At 39.9% G+C, this 19,634-nt stretch overlaps 1 protein-coding gene and 1 pseudogene across 11 annotated transcripts in view; one reads left to right on the top strand and one right to left on the bottom strand.

The window, feature by feature from the left end:
• Nucleotides 1-19,634, bottom strand: part of Spidr (scaffold protein involved in DNA repair) — a 261,442-nt gene that overhangs the window by 141,314 nt on the left and 100,494 nt on the right. For all 11 annotated transcript variants that reach the window (XM_060391053.1, XM_060391055.1, XM_060391058.1 and 8 more), the window contains one exon: nucleotides 18,426-18,645. In XM_060391053.1, coding sequence (XP_060247036.1) covers nucleotides 18,426-18,645 — 220 coding nt within the window. The remainder of the gene's footprint in view (nucleotides 1-18,425; nucleotides 18,646-19,634) is intronic.
• Nucleotides 2,804-2,924, top strand: LOC132656712 (small nucleolar RNA SNORA17; annotated as a pseudogene).

Raw genomic sequence — 19,634 nt, 5'->3', positions numbered from 1 at the left:
GAAAACACACACACATACACACACACACACACACACACACACGAAAAAAGGCAACAAATCAGAAACAGCCAAGACATCTGACCTGGGGAAGATAAGGTTGCTTAACTACTGGTTTAAAAAGCACCTAAGTCCCAACTAGCTTCCATGGCCACTGGCCAATCCGAATCAAGGCCACATAGCCACAGTATGAATTCCCCTCTCTGGCATTAAATGGGGCCTTTGTGCTACTCTTGGGATCACTGCCATGTTGTAAAGGTGGTAACACCAGCATGTTGGACTTCTGCAGAATAAACATCCTTTCTTGCTTACACGATACCCAAGTCTGGAGTGGTTCTTTCAGTGTATTCTGGACCCTAACAAAAATACCACCACATTCTTTTAATTAACAGTGGTATAGAATATCCTATCTCTCCATTCGCTATCAACTTCCTTATGTTTAAATTGAACCTTTTAAAAAGTGCATATAAATAGATCATGATCATGTTGTACAATCTACAACACTCTTATCTTTTAATGTTGGTACAATGTTCTTTTAAAATGTATGCACCTTACCCTTATTCATTCAAATGCTGATTTCCCCCCCCCCCCCACACACACACACACACTCTGGTTTCAATCCAGATATTGCATTGTGATACTTATTCTAAGCATCCTGTCTCAACTTTGTGTAAACAGGCCAAAATAAAGCAACTAGCCACAATATTGAGCAATGGGAGGAACCAAAGGGCAGGAAATGAGTGGGAGGAGAGAGGGCAAGAGGAGAGCTAGGAGAGCAGAGCTGGAGGACAGATCTTGGAACGACATGGAGAATGAATCAGACCTAAGATTTCACAAAAAGCAAGCATAATGGGTAAAATCTAAATGTTAGAAAACTATGAGGGCTTGGAGATTTAAGAGGGAGTAACTATTGCACAGCATTGTGTTCCAGGTAGTAAATAAACCCAGTCTCTGTGTGGTGATTTGGTTATACAGCTGTTTAGGATTAATAGCAAACTTTACCAGAAGATAGATCAATAGTAAATATTAATGGCCACTTAGAACATTTTAATAATTGAATTTTGAGTCCTCGTTCCCTGCACTGATTTGGAATTCCTTGAAGTCTGAACCCAGAATTCTAAGCAGAACTTCAAGTAAAGAATCGTAAAGTCAGTTCACCCACCCCTTGTCAGCTATATTCTTACCTATAGGTCCAGGACTGTGTGGAGGTAGAACCTGAAACCTTAGAGACTACTAGAGTCAGTCTCCTTCTACAGACTGCTCCACTACCAGCCACTGCAACAGCATGAGGATCTGGGTCTACTTTTAAGTCTGAACCCTGAGTTCCCAAGCCAGAACTTCAAGAATAAAACCCAGAGCCAGGAGGCAGGAGCCAGGTGCCTCTGCCCCCCACTGTTCAACACACTAACAACCATTAAGCTCCACCATGTGGAGCCTACTTAAAGATGTCCAGAGTTATTCCTCTCCTCACCTGCTTGCCTATCAGCCACCTCATTCACCAAACCTCTGGGACTGCTTGAAGTCTGATTCCAGAGTGCAAACCAGAACTTCAGCTTGGAATCTAAACCTACATCTAAACTGACTTAGGAAGAAACTGCCTGAGCCACCCAGATGCCCAATATCAGGCACCACTCTTCATTGCCAGTCTCTAGAACCTCATGGAGCCTTACTCAAAAGAAACTCCTGAGACATAAGAATCAAAACAGTACATGTACTGAAGAATGAATACTAAAAGCTGAAAAAGACCCAAGTCATATTTAAGGCAAGTCCATAAGAATAACACCTCACTTTTCAGTGAAGACAGACTATTTAATAAAAAGTGGTCTTAACAAAACCACCACATATACAAAACAAACAAAAACTGGAACAATGTACAGTTTTAAATCTCAATGTTAACGGTGTCAATTGCCTAATATAAGGACACAGGTGGAAAGACTGGATTGGAAAACACAAGTCATCTTTTTGCTGTCCCAAAGAAATACACTATAACAACAGACAGACACCACCTTAGGATAAAAGGATAGAACAAGAAGATTTAACTATTTTAATATTTGACAGGATGGAAATGAACCCAAAGGTCATTAGACAGGATAGGGAGGAACATCACATATTCATTAAAAAAAAAATCCTTTAAAAGAATATTACAACTTGAATACTTATGTACTATCTTAGAGTTTCTATTGATGTTATACAACAGCATGGCCAAAATCAATCTCAGGAGAAAAGAGTTTATTTCATCTTACAGGGAAGCCAGGGATGGAATTCATGGCATGAACCTGGAGGCAAGAACTAATACAAAGGTCATGGTGGAACACGGTTTACTGGCTTATTCAGGCTGCTTTCTTCTACCATCCAGGACCATCTTTTCTGGGTAAAAATGCCAACAATGAGCTGGATATTCCCACATTAACCATCAATCAAGACAATGACCTTCAGACATGTCAATGGGCCAGTCTGGTTCAAGAATTTTCTCATTTGAAGCTACCTTTCCCAAAATGACTCTAGTGTATGTAACGCTGACATAAAACTAGCCAGCACATACATCAAGTACAAGTATATAATTTCTTAAAAGAAATTATATTTAGATCCATTTGGATCTAAAATCACATAATAGACTGTAACATATTAAAAGTGGATGACTTCAATGCCTGACTCTTACTAGATAAGTCATCCAGACAAAAAGTAAATATAGAACCTTTGGATTAAAAGTGTCTATTTTAGTTTACATCATATTGCTGTGATAAAGGAAAGCAACTTGAGGAGGAAAGAATCTACTAAATCACAATTGATTAAGAGAAGTAAGTTGCCTGCCCCTAGAAGCATTGTAGGTGTTGCTGCTGTGTTACATATGCCTCAGTAGGTGGGAGAGAGGAGAGAGGCTATATCTAGCATAACATTCCCTGAAAAAAGCCAGCTAGTCTGGCACTGAAAAGGCCCCAAGAGCAGGGAGCAAGCCAGAGTCCCTACTTGGGACTGGGGGCCCAGGGCAGAAGTGAGCCCAAAACAAAAATACTTGCATGGGGTCACTCAGGCAGGCTGGTCTAGGAATGAGCCCGAAATGACCACCAGACCCATGCCATGAGGACTAGACAGGGAGCTAGTCTGAGACGGCCACCAGCCAGTCAGGCACTACACAGGCCTTGGGGGAGCAGCAGACAACGGCCGAAATGACTCCTACCTGGTGGTACAGTAATACACCAGTAGGGCATGGCACTCCTGAAATTACCCCAGACACTCAGAGACCCTGGGCATCCCTAAGAAGAACAAGAACTGGAAAAAGGAAAGAAAAACAGAAGGAGGTGGGCACAATGCAGTAAGGCAGAGCTGGAGACTTGAGAACAGTGAGAAACAGGCTGGTGTGAGAAGCCAGTGATGTCACCTGGGACCATGGTGGGGTCCTGCCTGTGCTGCCACAGAGGGCCAATCCGAGTCAAAGGCCTAGCAGTAGCTAAGGACTGTTACCACCAAAGGACAGGAAAATGTCCCTGGTCTAGGCTGCCGCCTGAGGACCTTTTGATGCCTGAGGGCTGTGCAGAAATGGTCCCACCTCTCACTTGGGCATAATACCACTGGGAGTATAAGCACAGAAGAGATGACACCACCCCAACTAGCTGCAGTACTTGGGAGAATGCTACCCCACCTACATTTCAGAAGATGCAGATGAGCCAGCGCTCAAGGATACAAGATGGGAGAGCTGGCCCTACCACTTGGCTCCATGCGGTGGTGTGGACAAGGGAGAGATGGACAAGGGAGAGATACCCTCCTCCCCACTCATCCCTCACTACCTGTAGCAAGCCGGAGACCTGGCCCTGGAGTCATGAGAGCAGGAGAGCTGTCCCTGCTCCTCACCAGGCCCAGCACTCCAGGGCCTGCAATTCACCTGGGTAGCAGAGTGGAGCTGACCCTGTTGGTGGGGACATTGCTGAGGGCATGCCACTTGTCTGCCATGTGGTGACATGAGCCAAGAAGAGATGACCACCCCCCCTACACACACACACACACTCCTTGCCACCCAAAATCATCACAGTGGAGGAATAGCAATGGATATGGGGGTCGCAGGTGAGTCACACCCAAGGGCATGAGTATGGGAGAGGCAGGCCTAGCTCTTGTCTGCTATGTGGTTGTATAGGCAGGGAAGAGATCCCCTGTCTTCCCATTTACCCTCACCACAGGAAACAAGAGAGTGGGAGAATTGGCCCTGGCAAGGTCCTGAGAGCAGGATAGCTATCCCTGTCCCACACTTGCTACAGCACTTTGGAGAACAGGCCCTGCATCTCACCTGGGCAGCACAGTAGAGCTGACCCTGATGGCAGAGGTATGGGTGAGCTGGACCTGAGGATGTAAGTGGCCCTGAGGGTGTTGAGCATGAGAGAACTGGCCTCCACATTTTGTCTCCTGTATCATGTTCTGGGAAAGGGAGAGATGAACCCCCCCCCCCCCCCTTGCTTCTTGCTACCTACAGCAGGCAGGAGAACTGGTCCTGCCCTTCACCTGGGCAGTGCAGTAGAACTGATTATGGATGTAGGGGTTGCAGGTGAGCCAGCAGCCTCAAGAGCAGAGTACAGGAGAGCTAGCCCTGCCTTTTGTTTGCTGGGTAGTGATGAGAGAGAGACACTCTCCTTCCCTCCCTTGTCCCTCAATATCTATACAAATGACATATACACTGAGGGGGAAAAAAATCAGAGAAAAATCTTTCACAACAGCCTCAAAAAACAAACAAACAACACTTGGGAAACCACCAACTAAAGGAGGAAAAGACTTGAATAACAAAAACTCTTAAGACAGCAATTCTCAACTTGTGGGTTGCAACCCCTTTTTGCAAAACTCTCACCAATAATATGTGTTATGATTCATAACAGTAGCAAAATTACAGTTATGAAGAAGCAAAGAAAGTAATTTTATGGTTGGGGGTCACCACAAACATGAGGTACTGTATTAAAAATTAACAGCATTAGGAGATTGAAAACCTCTACCCTAAGACACTACAGAGAAAAAATTGAAGACATCGGAAATTTAAGATTCCTCCAAGCTCATGGATCAGCAAGATTAACATTGTGAAAATGGCCATTCTAAAAAAACCAAGTTACAGATTCAATGTAACCCCAATCAAAAATTCAACAAAATATCTAACACAATTCTCCAAAGAAATATTTAAAAATATTTTTTCTTTTGGTTTTTAATTTTTGCTTTTCTACATTAATTTTTTAAATTTTTTAATTTTTTAATTTTTTTATTAACTATAGTTTATTCACTTTGTATCCCAGCTGTAACTCCCTTCCTCACTCCCTCCCAATCCCCTCTCCAAGTCCAGTGATAGGGGAGGTCCTCAGCATCTGCTTTGATACCCTGCTGGGTAGAGTCTTTCAGAGGCCCTCTGTGGTAGCCTCCTGTTCTGTTCCCTGTTTTCTCCCTCTTCCTAAACTTCATATGAAAAAAAAAAAACAAAGTCCAGGATAGCTTAAAAAACAAAACAAACAAACAAACAAACTATTTGCAAGTATCACCATCCCAGATTTCAAGTTGCACTACAGATCAGTATAAGCAAAATAGTATTGGCATAAAAACAGATATGGTGGTCAACAGAATAAAACTGATATCCCAGATCTAAGTCCAGACACATCAGACACATAATTTCTTTTTCCTTGTGGTTTTGATTTTTTTTTTGAGACAGGGTTTCTCTGTGTAGCCACGGCTGTCCTGAAACTCATTTTGTTGACCAGGCTGGCTTTGAACTCACAGAGATGCACCTGCCTCTGCCTCCCAAGTGCTGTTATAAAAACTGTGTGCCACCACCGCCCAGCTAGACACCTAATTTCTAACAAAGTAAGCAAAAGTACAAACTGAAGAAAGACAGCATCTTTAATAGATGATTCTGATCAAACTGGATAGCTTCATGGAGAAGAATGAAATTAGAGCCATATCTCTTACCCTAACAAAATTCAAATACAAAGTGATCAGGGACTTCAATATAACACCTATTATCCTCAAATCTGGTAGAAGAAAAAGTAGAAAAAAATGTCTGAACTCATTGGCATAGGAAAGGACTTTCTCAGTAGAACACTGATAGCACAGGCATTAAGACTAGCAATTAATAAATACACCTGACAGGGGATTAGTATATAGAATATACAAATAACCAATAAATCTGAACATTTAAAAAATTTTCAATTAAAGGATGAGAAACAAACAGTTGTCAAAAAATGAAAAGCAAATGGTTGGGAAGCATTTTTTAAATCTTCAACATACTTAGCCATCAGAGCAATGCAAATCAAAATAAGTACTCTGAAATTTCAATTGTCAGAATGCACAACAACAACAATAATAAAAAATGCAACCGATACTCTCAAGGATACCTGGAAAATACAACACTTACTCATTGCTGGTGTGAGTATAAACTGGTACAGCCACTGTTTTTAAATCTACCATATGATACAGTTTATTGTAGTACAAGTTTTGGTTCTGTCATATAAATATGTTTTTGTTTTAATCACAAGTATGGAATGCAGCAATCTACAGCTGTTATAGCCTTGTGAGAGGCAAGTGATCTTTGTCAGCTGGAAACTGCCTTGTGCATGGGAATATGGGTTTTGCCAGCTGAAAAACATCCTGGTGCTGACTCTGAGAAGATATAAATAGGTGCCAAGAGAGACAGAGACAAAGAGACAGAGACAGAGGAAGAGAAATGCTTCGAACAATGCTTCAAGGTCGTTGCTGCTGATTCGTGCCGCTGTTGTCGTTTGCTGATTGCCACTGCTGCCCCAACTGCTGCTGATCCTTATTGCTGCTCCTGCTATTACTGAATTGCTGGATTGATGGTTTGCTGGATTGCTAGGTATCCTGATGACTAAGAGTGGAATCACACAAGAAACTGTAAAGCAGTCTACATCCCCTGTCCCTACTAACCTTCTTTCTTCTCCTACCTAGGGTTGGGGAATTAGAAGGGAGGTACAGAAAAAAAGTAGGTTTTAAAAAAAACAAAAATCTAAGCCTACAGCTTATAACACTCTTAGGCATAAACACAAAAGACTTTATATCTTACTACAGAGATGCCTGTTCATCCATGTTCATTGCTGCTCTATTTACAATAGACAGGAAATGGAAACTAACTAGATTTCCTCAACTGATGAATAGATAATGAAAATGTGAAATATTTACACAATGGTATATTATTCAGCTGTTAAGAAAAATGAAATTATTATGAAATTTGCAGGTAGACAGATGGAGCTAGAAACAATCATCCTGAGTTTGGTAATCTATAGCCAGAAAGACAAATATTATGTTTTTATAATATGTTAGCTTTTAAGCATTAATATGTAGGTTTCATTTAGAGTACTCACAGAGGCTAGATAGCTGGTAAAGGACTAGAGGGTAGAATGGGCTCTTCCAAGGAAGCGAAATATAATATAGTATTATCAACAAATGAAGAAGAGAGAATTAAAAAGGGGTGTGGGAACAGAAGACAGGGTAACGGAAGGAACAGATAACTAACACTAAAGAACTCTTTTAAAAGCCATAAAAAAAACCCTACTTTTCCTAAAATATATGTATAGATGAAAGGAATTTAAATGGAGCTATCATTTAAACAATGGGGGGGGGGGTGATTTCCTACCTAGGTATCATAAGCTACTAAATAAAAGCTCCAGTACCAGGAAAGAATTGCATCTTTTTAAGTTGTTGGTCAATTGGATCCTCTAGTAACCCCCATCCCAACCATGGCACTACAGGCTATTGTCAATGTTACTGGATATTCTGCACAATTTGATGAAAATACTCTATTATTGAAGACACCACATACTTATGTCATAGTACTCAGCTGGAATCACCATCCCTACTGGCAAACTTTCATAGTACTGAGAAGTGCTATACATACACTACCAGAGGAAAAAGTTATCTTTAATCATGCACAGCTATGAACCTAAAAGCCACAGTAACAACCTGCCTTGAAAGTATACCCACTCGTGCAATAATACCAAGAATATTATGAGAGACATCAACTACTTTTTGTTTGGATTTCAAATCTGCTCCACAATATGGAAACCAACCTAAGCTAAGCATCAGGCTAGACCTGAGTGCACTGTTATACATGGATCTCCTGTTTTTATGTCCTGTTGCTTTCTGGAATAAGTGCTCAGACCCTTTCCCTTTAAAGGGCTTCCTTGCAGATCTCTAGTCCCTAGAGAGAATGCCTCAGAGCCGTGATTCTGAACCTTCCTTCTTCAAGAGTCTCCAAAAATAGAGTTGCCATGTGAAAGGCAGGGCATGGCTGAGGATATACCAGCTGTAGAGGGCCTGCCCTGTAGGCACAAGGCTGTGGGTTTGACACCCAGCACCATGAAGACAAAAATTAAACACTAGAACACCTGTGCTGTCAGATGGCTCAGGTAACCTAGACTCTGAAGCTATGTCTGACCTCTGACCTTTCACTGTGGCATGTGCAAGTGCCACATGCCACATGACTGGGGGAGCTGGAGTAAAACAGAGTGACACACACTTGTAACCCCAGTTTTAGAACTGGAGGCCACTTGGTTTGATAGAGCAAGACCCTATCTCAAAACTAAATTTCAGATAGTTATTTTTTGTTTGTTTTTGAGACAGGGTTTCTCTGTGTAGCCTTGGCTGTCCAAGACTTGCTTTGTAGACCTGGCTGGCCTCAGTGATCACCTGCCTCACCTCCCAGAGATTAAAGGTGTGTATCACCACACCTGATTAGTTATTTTTTTTATTTTTTTGAGACAGGGTCTCATGTAGCCCAGGCTGGCCTTCCCCAGTACTGGGATTATATGCCACACTGGGGATTAAACCCAAGGATTTATTTTGCTAGGCAAGTACTCTACTACTGAGCTTCATCTAAGTCCTGGGGACATCTTTTTAATGTAAGAATGTACGCTAGGTGAGGTGGCTCACACCTAGAATCCAAGCACTCAGGAGGCTGAGTCAGGGGGATGTAGAGTTCCAGGCTAGTCTGAATCTACAAGGCTACCTTGTTTCAAACAAGAAAAAGGATAACTCAGTATTCAAGCCACATTGATACTAAACATATGCAAATTTAAAAAAAAAAAAAAAGAATCAGGCTAGATAGCTCATGGGCCCCAGGGGAAACACCTGCTACAATTATTATGCTAAATGAACACAGCAATGTACTGACTCTTAATAACATATTTTCATACCCACAGAGTGATATATCACTTAACCCTCAGTAGAGAAGCTTGTTCTTGCAATAGATGGTAATTAACTATGAAACCTACAACTGATGACTGTCCAGAGAAGAAAAAGCTCTGGAATGCTCAGCCCTAAATAGAATATCTACAGTATAACTTCAAGGCTTGGGAATCTATGTGAAAGAGAGGGTGGGAAGATTTGTTTTGATGTTATCTCTTAAAGGCTTGTTCTTCTCTAATGAGAGACAGAAAAAGAGTGGATTCTTATAGGCAGGAAGGTGGAGAGGAACTGGAACAACTAGAGGGAGGAAAAACTGTAATCATGACATATTATATAAGAATCTATATTCAATAAAAGGGAGAAAGAAAATAAAGTTTGTTCTCTCCTTCCACAGTGATTTCCAAGGATCAAACTTTGGTCATCAAACTTACACATCAAACACTTTTACTTACTGAGCCATCTCATGGTCCTTAGTCATTTTCCTAATTCTTATCATTCCAATTAGTATCAATATCTCAAACTTCTAACAACTTATTTTGGCTAATACCAAGCATGTTTCAATGGTATGCAAAAATTCTGCTCCTACACATCTCTATCCCTCTTTTTTCATGTTGTTATTGTCACAGATTATTCTATAAAGAGTAATTATATATAATATGTATTAGCATAGATTTGTAATTAGTATATAGTGCATTTGCATAATCATATATGACAAAATTATAAATAATATCAAAACTACAACAATAGTGACTTTTTGACTTTTATCTTTAACTATATCTTTTGGTTTAAAGACATTGCTATCTTTCCTTGTAGCCTAATTTTTATTTTGTTTTGCTTTGTTTTGTTTTGGAGGGGTTGTTTGTTTGTTTGTTTGAGTCAGGGTTTCTCTTTGTAGCCTTGGCTGTCCTGGACTCACTTTTTAGAACAGGCTGGCCTTAAACTTATAATAATCTGCCTGCTTCTGTCTCCCTGAGTGCTGGGATTAAAGACACGTATCACCACGCCTGGACCTAAAAGACTCTTTAATCAATATCTGTTGTTGTTGCTGTTGTTGTTAGGGCACAGGTAATAATGCTCATTTTCATCATCACCAATGGTCCACAAACAACAGCTTTGTTTGACATACAATTTTGGTTGCCCTATGAGAGTAGAACAAGAAACTGCAAGATAAGCAAAAGTGGCACTAATAACAGTACACTGGCTGTCACCGCCATAGGAAAAGCTATGTTGGAAGATTTAGTCTGAAAGTGGCTCCTGAATTTCTGGCTTCCTCTGGAGAAGATTCAGTGCAACACTTGCCAGCCCTAGGGATTCATCTCAAGACTGGACTGTTCTTGGGTTCAGAAAATACGAATCAGTTACCATCCAGGGTGGTTGGGGATACTCTGTCAGAGTATATAGAGTAGTAAATGGACATAAAATATCATCATGGTAAGAGGAAAACTTTCAAAGTTTTACTCCCAGGTGGACTGTTCTATTCCCGTAACTCCACAAAGCTAGTGAAGAATTCCATAATCTGTTTGCTTCTCTCCTTTTCTGACACATTTAGAAGAAAAATTTACAATACCTCATGGCATATAGACTGGGAATAAGGACACATGAGAAGATGCTGAGGACCCAATGGACCACGGGATGCAAAATTCATTGGGATTAGCAAATAAGTAAATCTGTGACATTTCTAAAGCAAGTGTAGCCCTGTGACTGACAAGACACCACAGACTGCCTTGCTCTCAGCTCTCATCCATCAACTGTCTAGGGACAACAGAGAAAAATTACAGTTGACTCTAGATACCATGAAGCCTGGCATATTCCAGCAGTGAAAAACTGGGAAAGGCAAGGACTTTTAGTTATGAGAAGAATGTAGAAGCTTAAGCAATTTTAACTAGAAAATTAAATCATGAATTATACGGTTAAATCGAAAAACACAAAACAAAATAGTGAAAGCTACAAGAAAGAAGCCTGAAAAGACTTGAAGGGTAAAACCATGAAAATGATAATTAAATCTCAGTAGAGACTCTTTTAAGGCCAGGAGGACATGTAATAATGCATTCTAAGCATTCCAAGGCCTAACAATAATTGTCAACACTGTGTATCTAAACTTTACCTCTCAGAATTGAAAATAAAGATCTTCTATAAAAAAATTCATGACCACATTATCAAAAAAATTTAAAGAAATCCTATACATGAACAAACAACACAAATACAATTATATGAGTATTTATGAGACACAATAAAAGAGAAAATAAAAATAAGCAAATTATAATTTTTTTAAAAAGCCAACAGGGGCTGTCTCCACTACCTGAATCCATACCCAGACTTCCCATGTTTCCCTCCTGGGTCTAGCCTGGTGAATACCACCTACAAACCTAAAACTGTTTTCCCAAAACCCACTGGATTTAGCTTGGGTCCCACAGCTATTGTCCCAGCCTGGTCTGGCCACTGACAACTTACAGCTACCACAGGGTACGAAATCCCTTGCCTAGGCCTAGTCACACCACCTTCTCCTACATCATAGCCAACATCTAGGCTTCTGCTAGGAACTGCCTACCCTTTGCACTCTACCATCCCACTGCGTACCCAGACTTGCCATACTCCAGTGAATATGCTCCACTAGCTAATACTTGTTTTTTGTTTTGTTTTGTTTTGTTTTGTTTTGTTTTTTGAAATCCACTAAATCTAGCCTGGGTCCCACAGCCAGTGCTCTAATCTGGCCCTGCAGCAACCAACCTCTAGGTTCCCAAAAGGTCATGTATCGTATGGCCCTATTTAATACTCCTCCTGCACCTTAGTTAATGTCTCAGCTTCTTCTACCAGGACCTCTCCTATGGGCACCCACTCACATGACCTTTTGAATAATCTCCATCACCACATTTCATATCCACAGACCCCACATCCTCCTCCAGAGACAACCTTGCTCACTAACTCTAACCTTTTCTTGAGCATTTTTCTGCAATCTGTTAGGTTCTGCCTGAGTCACACAACCAGTACAACAGACTCCCCTAGCTTTCCCTACCCTCACTGCAGAACAAGAAGCACATCCTGTATACCAACCACCCTAACTCTTCTATCTACCTGATTCCATTCCACCCAAGCTGTTTCCAATCTCTAAACCAGCAGTTCTCCACACTCCTAATGCTGCAATGCTCTCATATTGTGGTACTCCCACATAATGAATTTTAAACATCTGTGTTTTCTGAAGGTCTCAGGTAACCTCTCAATCCACAGGCTGAGAACTGATGGTCTACGTCAAATCTACACCCACATCTTCTCTACTCCCTGACCCAGCTCTATCCATATCATACTAAAGATTAACAAAGTCCTCATGCCTGGATCTCACTGCAGGAATAGCAATGATATTAAAGTTATGTAAACCAGTATTTTATCTATAAAACCTACCAATCCTATAGAAATGCTTGCCAGTAAGAATTATCTAGATCAACTCCAGGACACACACATTGAAAGAATCAACATAAATCTCTTCAAGAAGTTTAAAGAAGACACAAAGAAACAGCTTAAGAGAATCAAGAAGAAAGAGCTTAATGAAAATAAACACCTCACACCAGTAATCCCAGCACTCAGGGACACAGAGGCTGGTGTATTACTGTGACTTCGAGGTTAGCCTGGTCTATAAAGTGAGTCCAGGACATTCAAGGCTACACAGAAAAACCTTGTCTCGAAAAACTAAAAAGGATTAACACCTGAGTGATGACAAAAAAACAAACAAAAAAGAAAAACTGAACATAAGACTGACGAAAATGTCAAAGAATTAAAGACTTGAAAAGGAAATTCAATAGAGATAGAAACACTGAAGAGAACTTAAGCTGAAATGAAGACAGAATTGAAAAACCCAGGGCCGGAGAGATAGCTCAGAGGTTAAGAGCACTGGCTGCTCTTCCAAAGGTCCTGAGTTCAATTCCCAGCAACCACATGATGGCTCATAATCATCTATAATGATCTGGTGCCCTCTTCTGGCACACGGGACAGACCACTGTACACATAAAGCTTTGTGCTCACTTCAGCAGCACATATTCTAAACTTGCAACTGATACAGAGAAGAAAAACCCAACAGCCCAACAAGAAAAATCAAAGGAAATCCTTATAAGTAAAAATGAATCAAGCAGAAGACAGGGTAACAGCTCTCAAAAATAAGATAGAGAATATACAAAAAAGCAAGGAACATATACAAAATTTTAAACACAGGAAAAGAACACAAAGAACCTGTGTGACACCATGAAAAATCCAAACATCCTAATTATAGATATAGATGAGGAAGAATTCCAAGTCAATGACACACCAGAACTTCAAAAATGACACAGAAGAAAACTGACTCAAAGTAAGGAAAGACACACCCATCTACAAACAAGAGTCACAGAAAAACACCAAATGGACAAGACCCCACAGAAAAGAAAATCCCCACAGCAAATCATATTTGAAACACTATATAGACAAAGAAAGTACAAGGGAAAGATCACAAATCATCTATGAAGGAAAACCAACCAGATTAACAGCTGATTTCTCAAAAGAAACAGTGAAAGAGAAAAGAACCTGAAACACTGAATTCTAAATCCTAAAGGACTATGTCAGTAAACCTACACTAACAGCAATTCCACTAACTATACTAATGTCAACACTAACTACGTACAAATACTACCCTGAAAACTTACCAGCCATAATTTTAAAAAGGAAGAAAATATTCTATGACATAAATAGCCTAAATATTTATATCCAAAAACTGAACCAAAGGAAAAGTACAGGAAGCATTATTTTGGACTAACAAGATAAATGAACATAACAAAGAGACTGTGGATAGAACTGTCCTGAGTACCTCCTCCTTGAGGACTAGTTTTCATGGAACCAGAAGGTACCATGCAAGCTTCCAAAGGAGGGGTGCAACCTTATAATCTCACCTACCTATTACACTTTTGAACAATATCAACAAGCAGCATGGCATGATAAGCTTACGGGTGCAGTGGTATATTTCTACCTGAATTATGTGCATTATAGTATTTGAGGTAAACAGTTAACAGTATGATTCCTTATGAATTTTTCAGCCATCTATACTGTTATTTTTACCTCCTTCCCTCTTCTGTATTTATCTTCTTTCACCTTCCCTAAGGAGCCCTGCCTTTCCCATTTCCCTTTCAGATTACTTAACTCCTACAATTCTCCCTTTTTATTATTTTCCTAAGCATTAACCAATTGTTCTCTAATTATGTTTAAGACTTGCTTAACAAGAAAGAAACTGGTACTGGAAACCTTTACAATGGGAGTGAAGTCATGGTTATTGAAGAAAAATCAACAACCATTAATTAATTAAGCTAGCATAGTTCCTACCAATAATCTATAAATATTTGTTCTCTTACCCACAGGTAAGTATAATCTACACCCTGCATCAAGAAAATTTCTCTTTGAAACAGAAGGAGATCATTCCAATTTGAGAGGCTAGAAAGATGGCTTAGCAGTTAAGAATTCTTAGAGATCTTATAGAGGACCCAAGTTGAATATCCAGTATCTAGATAAGGTGGCTCAAAACTGCCTATAACACCAGCTCTCAGGAATCTGATTTCCTCTTCTGACCTTTGAGGGAAACTGCACTGATATGCATGTACACTCCCCCAAATCCCTGCAGACACATATACGTATGTATAATTTTTAAAATGTTTTCAAAAGTTCTTCCAAGGAACAACCCAGATGTCCATCAACGGAGGAATGGATACAGAAACTGTGGTATTTTTACACAATGGAATACTACTCAGCAATCAAAAAGGAGGAAATCATGAAATTTGCAGGCAAATGGTGGGATCTAGAAAAGATCATTCTGAGTGAAGTATCCCAGAAGGAGAAAGACAAACATGGAATATATTCGCTTATATAGACCTAAAAGATAGGATAAACATAATGAAATCTATATACCTAAAGAAGATAATCAAGAAAGCAGACACGGGTATGATGATCTACCCTCATTTAGAAAGACAAATGGGATATGCATTGAACGTATGACAGGAGTCTACCACAGAAAGCATCTGAAAGACTCTACCTAGCAGTGCTCCAAAATAGATACTAAGACTCACAACCAAACCTTCCGCAGAGTGCAGGGAATCATATGAAAGAAGGGGAGTTTGATGTGGAAAGGATAGGAGCTACACAAGGACCAAACGTATCTGGGCACAGGGTCTTTTCTGAGATGGACACTCAACCAAAGTCCATGAGAGGATAAAACCTAGAACCTCTGCTCAGATGTGACCCGTGATAGCTCAGTAATCAATTGGTTTCCCATAGTAAGGGAACAAGGACTATTACTAACAGGAACTCAATGACTGGCTCTTTGACCTCCCCACCTCCCAAGGGAGGAGCAGCACTGTTAGGCCACAGAGGAGGACTTTGCAGCCAGTCTTGAAAATACCTGACAAAAGGGAGTCATATGAAAGGGAAGGAGGTCCTCCCCTACTAGTGGACTTGGAAAGGGGCAGGGAGGAGATGAGGGAGGGAGGGTGGGATTGGGGAGGGAATGAGGGATACAGCTGGGATACAGAATTAACAAAATGTAACTAATGAGAAAAATAAAATTATGGAAAAGAAAAAAAAAGTTCTTCCAAGGAAGCTATTTAGGACACTGGTATTTAAGATCAATGCAAAGGGGGGTTGGAAAGATGGTTTAGGCGGTTAAGAAAACTGGTTGCTTGTCCAGAGGTCCTGAGCTTAATTCCCAGCAACCACATGGTGCCTCATGACCATCTATAATGAGATCTGGTGCCCTCTTCTGATGTGCAGGCATACATGCAGGCACAACAGTATATACATAATAAATAAATATTTTTTAAAAAAATCAATACAAAGACAGAAAATTCAGTTGATTTAACTCACCACAGAATTAAACTACTCAGCAGGAAATGTGTTTGTTTTTATGATAGGGATAAGGGATGAACTAATAAGCCCCTACAAAACTCCTGTGTTGAAACACTAGGCCCAGGGCACTAGGAGGTAGTTAGGTTAATGTGAGGCCTGTAGAGTGGGCTCAATTTAATCTGACAGGTCCTTAAAAAAATGAGAAATCTGTGTATGAAAAGACACCAGGGCTAGGCACACACAGGAAAGATCCTGAAAGATTATACCAAGTAGGTTATGTCCAACAGCCAAGGAGAGAAGATTCAAAGGATATTCATCTTGGCTGGTACCTTAGCCATCATTATCCATAATTGGAAGAAACAATTTTCTATTATTTAGCAAGATAAGGTAGCATTTTGTTAAGCCAGCTTGAACAGACTAAGCAGCTAGTGAGAATTTACCTGCTGTTAATGATGAGCAAGGTAAAAGTGGTATTCCTGCACAGCTCAAGAGACCTGAACTTTCCCATCTCTCTAGCAACTTTATGGCTTCTCCTTCCCTAGGGGACTTTGACTACTGACCTGTTCTTTGTTATAGGGACATTGTTCTAGAAGTAAATATGTTATGCATTACTATCATTTAATTAAATTATTGTTCACTTCAGAAATGTGCAGCAGATAATTTAATCCACTCTATGCTGCTGGCTAGATAGGCAGTTTAGATTTCAAATGGCCTCCATAAGCTCATATATTTGAATACTTGGTTTCTACTTGGTGGAACTGACTGAGAAGAATTAAGAGATGTGCCCTGGTTGTAGAAGATGTGTCCTTGGGCTTTGAAGTTTCAAAAGACTCCTTCCATCTCAGTCAGTCTTGTGGCTATGTCTCCAGATGTGAACTCTCAGCTTTTGTGTCAATGCAATGCCTGCCTGTGGCCATGCTCTCCACCATTACAGTAATAAGCTCCAATTCTATGAAATTATATGCCTCAAATAAACTTGCCTTTTATGCTGTTTTAAAATGTAATTATAATAGAGGGTTAAGCAAGACCTTTTTTTTAAGAAAAAAAAAAAAAAGTAACATACTGAGATCCTAGCAGCACTTAGGAAAATCCAAATGCTGTGTCTTGTTTGCCATCATTGACAGAACAGCAAACTTCTTTCATGTGTTTGTAGCTACTGATTATATTTTTATATTTAACTTGTCCTCCCCCTCTCTCCCTCCTCCCCCCAACTCTCCCCCTCCCACTAAACCCCCACACTAGAACTGCGTTAAGCCTTCTATGTGCAAAATATTTGCTTTAGCACTGAGTTCAATCACTAACCCTGTTTTTATTTTGAGATGGCCATTTTATGACATACCAAGGGACTCTGAGGAAATTCATGACATTACCTTTATTTCAATTATTTTTTTATCTGTAGGTTTGCTAAAATGACTAATGACAACATTAAAATATGCTGCCACTTGGCCTGGTTAGCACAAGCATTTTGGATTGTCTTCTCTGAGAGGAAAATTAATTTCCTATAGCATGATATAGCATTAAAAACAGCTAGACTTCACATGCCATTTCTCAGGCAAATATAAGACTATTGTTTTAAGTCTACACTCCAATTAGGTAGCAAAAGTACTCAAAGAATAAAAACAAAAATAACCAGGAGACAAGAACGAGGAAGGGTATAAGAACATAACAAGATAGGAGCTGTATCCACAGGTGGTCTGAGGCCCTGCCACACGTGACCCACAGAACCATAAAGAGGTCACTACAGACCATAAATGACCACTGATTTACAACACTCTGGAAAGACCTCCTATGGAAGGTAACCTTAATTTTTAACATTTGTACTCAATCACAAATCTAAGAATTTAAAATGTTTATAGATGAAACTTTTTATAATAACTAATAAAGTTAATAATTAATTTCTATCAAAAGCAATAAAGTTGGGTAGTTTTCATAGTAAAAACTAATCTGCCACACAAAAGAAAGCAAACAGTAGTATTATTGATACATTTTGATTCAGTACTGATTATTTATGCTCCTGGAGTTCAAACAATATTATGTTTTATCCATTCTTTTTATAGTTCCCTCTTAAATGACTAGCAAGGAAATGACAAATTAATATGTATTGTCACATAAGATCTCCTACTATATCTATTTTCCCAAGAAGAATAGAAACAAAAATGGTCAGATCAGAGATCACACAACAAACCTCTTAGGCAAGAATCCTCAAGTAGTTGATTTTTCCTACTCCTGAGTCCAAATTATAAAATTTCTGCTGCCGGAAGGACACTTTCAGTAACTTCTCTCACATAAAATCTATGTTGCATCCTAGCTTTCCCCCCTTGGCATTTCTCTAATAAGTCACAAGAATTTTCATCATAAAAATGTCTTCCGTAATAAGGCAGATGTAGAGCTGATGGATGCTACACTCAGTTCTTCATACTCACCAAGGAGGGAAGATGTAAATGATGTCCTGGGGATGGCCCTTTAGGTAGTCTGCAGTTTCTCTGGTAAAGAGAACCTTCAGACATGTTCCCAGGCAAGGAGCTATTTCCTTAGGAAGGCTGGTGGTTGGTGGCCCTGCCAACTGCTCACATATTGCAACCTGCATGCTGCATTCCTCATGTAGCTCTAGAATTTTCACGGTTAATACTCCAGATCTTCTGCCTAGAAGTTAAAGACAGAATAAAAAGAAAACAAAAAGTCAAAAACTAGTGCACATTTTCTGAACAAAAATCCCTGCTTAAAGTGCTTCTGTCAGATACTATGTACAAGGACTAGGAAAAGTAGCTATACAAGGATGTTCATGGCCTGTAGGGTATTCGGGGTATGGACTCACAAGGGTAATTTGGTTTACATTACAGTAGTGCTTCTCTTACAGAGCTACCCAGATTACACAGCTTTTAACTCTTCAGTCTTCTCATCTATGAAACAGATCATATCACTTGCTTGTTGGTATAATGTTCTTTTGAAATGTATACACCTTACCCTTGTTCATTCAAATGCTGATTTTTCCCCACACACACACTCTCTAGTTTCAATCCAGATATTGCATTGTGATACTTATTCTAAGCATCCTGTCTCAACTTTGTGTAAACAGGCCAAAATAAAGCAACTAGCCACAATATTGAGCAATGGGAGGAGCCAGAGGGCAGGAAATGAGTGGGAGGAGAGAGGGCAAGAGGAGAGCTAGGAGAGCAGAGCTGGAGGACAGATCTTGGAACGACGTGGAGAATGAATCAGACCTAAGATTTCACAAAAAGCAAGCATAATGGGTAAAATCTAAATGTTAGAAAACTATGAGGGCTTGGAGGTTTAAGAGGGAGTAACTATTGCCCAGCATTGTGTTCCAGGTAAACTAAATAAACCCAGTCTCTGTGTGGTGATTTGGTTATACAGCTGTTTAGGGTTAACAGCAGCTTTACTAAAAGATAATTATTAGTAAATATTAATCTCATTTAGAACACTTGCTACAACAAACATCTGACAGAATTAGAGGAGATAAACTATGGTGAACCAATACAATAATATTCGTGGACACACATGTTGTACCAATGTAAAGGTGCAAAGAACTAGCAGTTGTAGAACACTTGCTTAGCATGTGTGTGATCCTCATGGTTCAATCCATGAGCTCAAGTGGTTAGAGTGGGGTAGGA

This window comes from Meriones unguiculatus, chromosome 9 (assembly GCF_030254825.1).
Source record: "Meriones unguiculatus strain TT.TT164.6M chromosome 9, Bangor_MerUng_6.1, whole genome shotgun sequence".
In the NCBI taxonomy this organism is placed as follows: domain Eukaryota; kingdom Metazoa; phylum Chordata; class Mammalia; order Rodentia; family Muridae; genus Meriones; species Meriones unguiculatus.
Note: the sequence above shows the minus strand (reverse complement) of the source record. Positions and strands in the feature narration are given on the sequence as shown.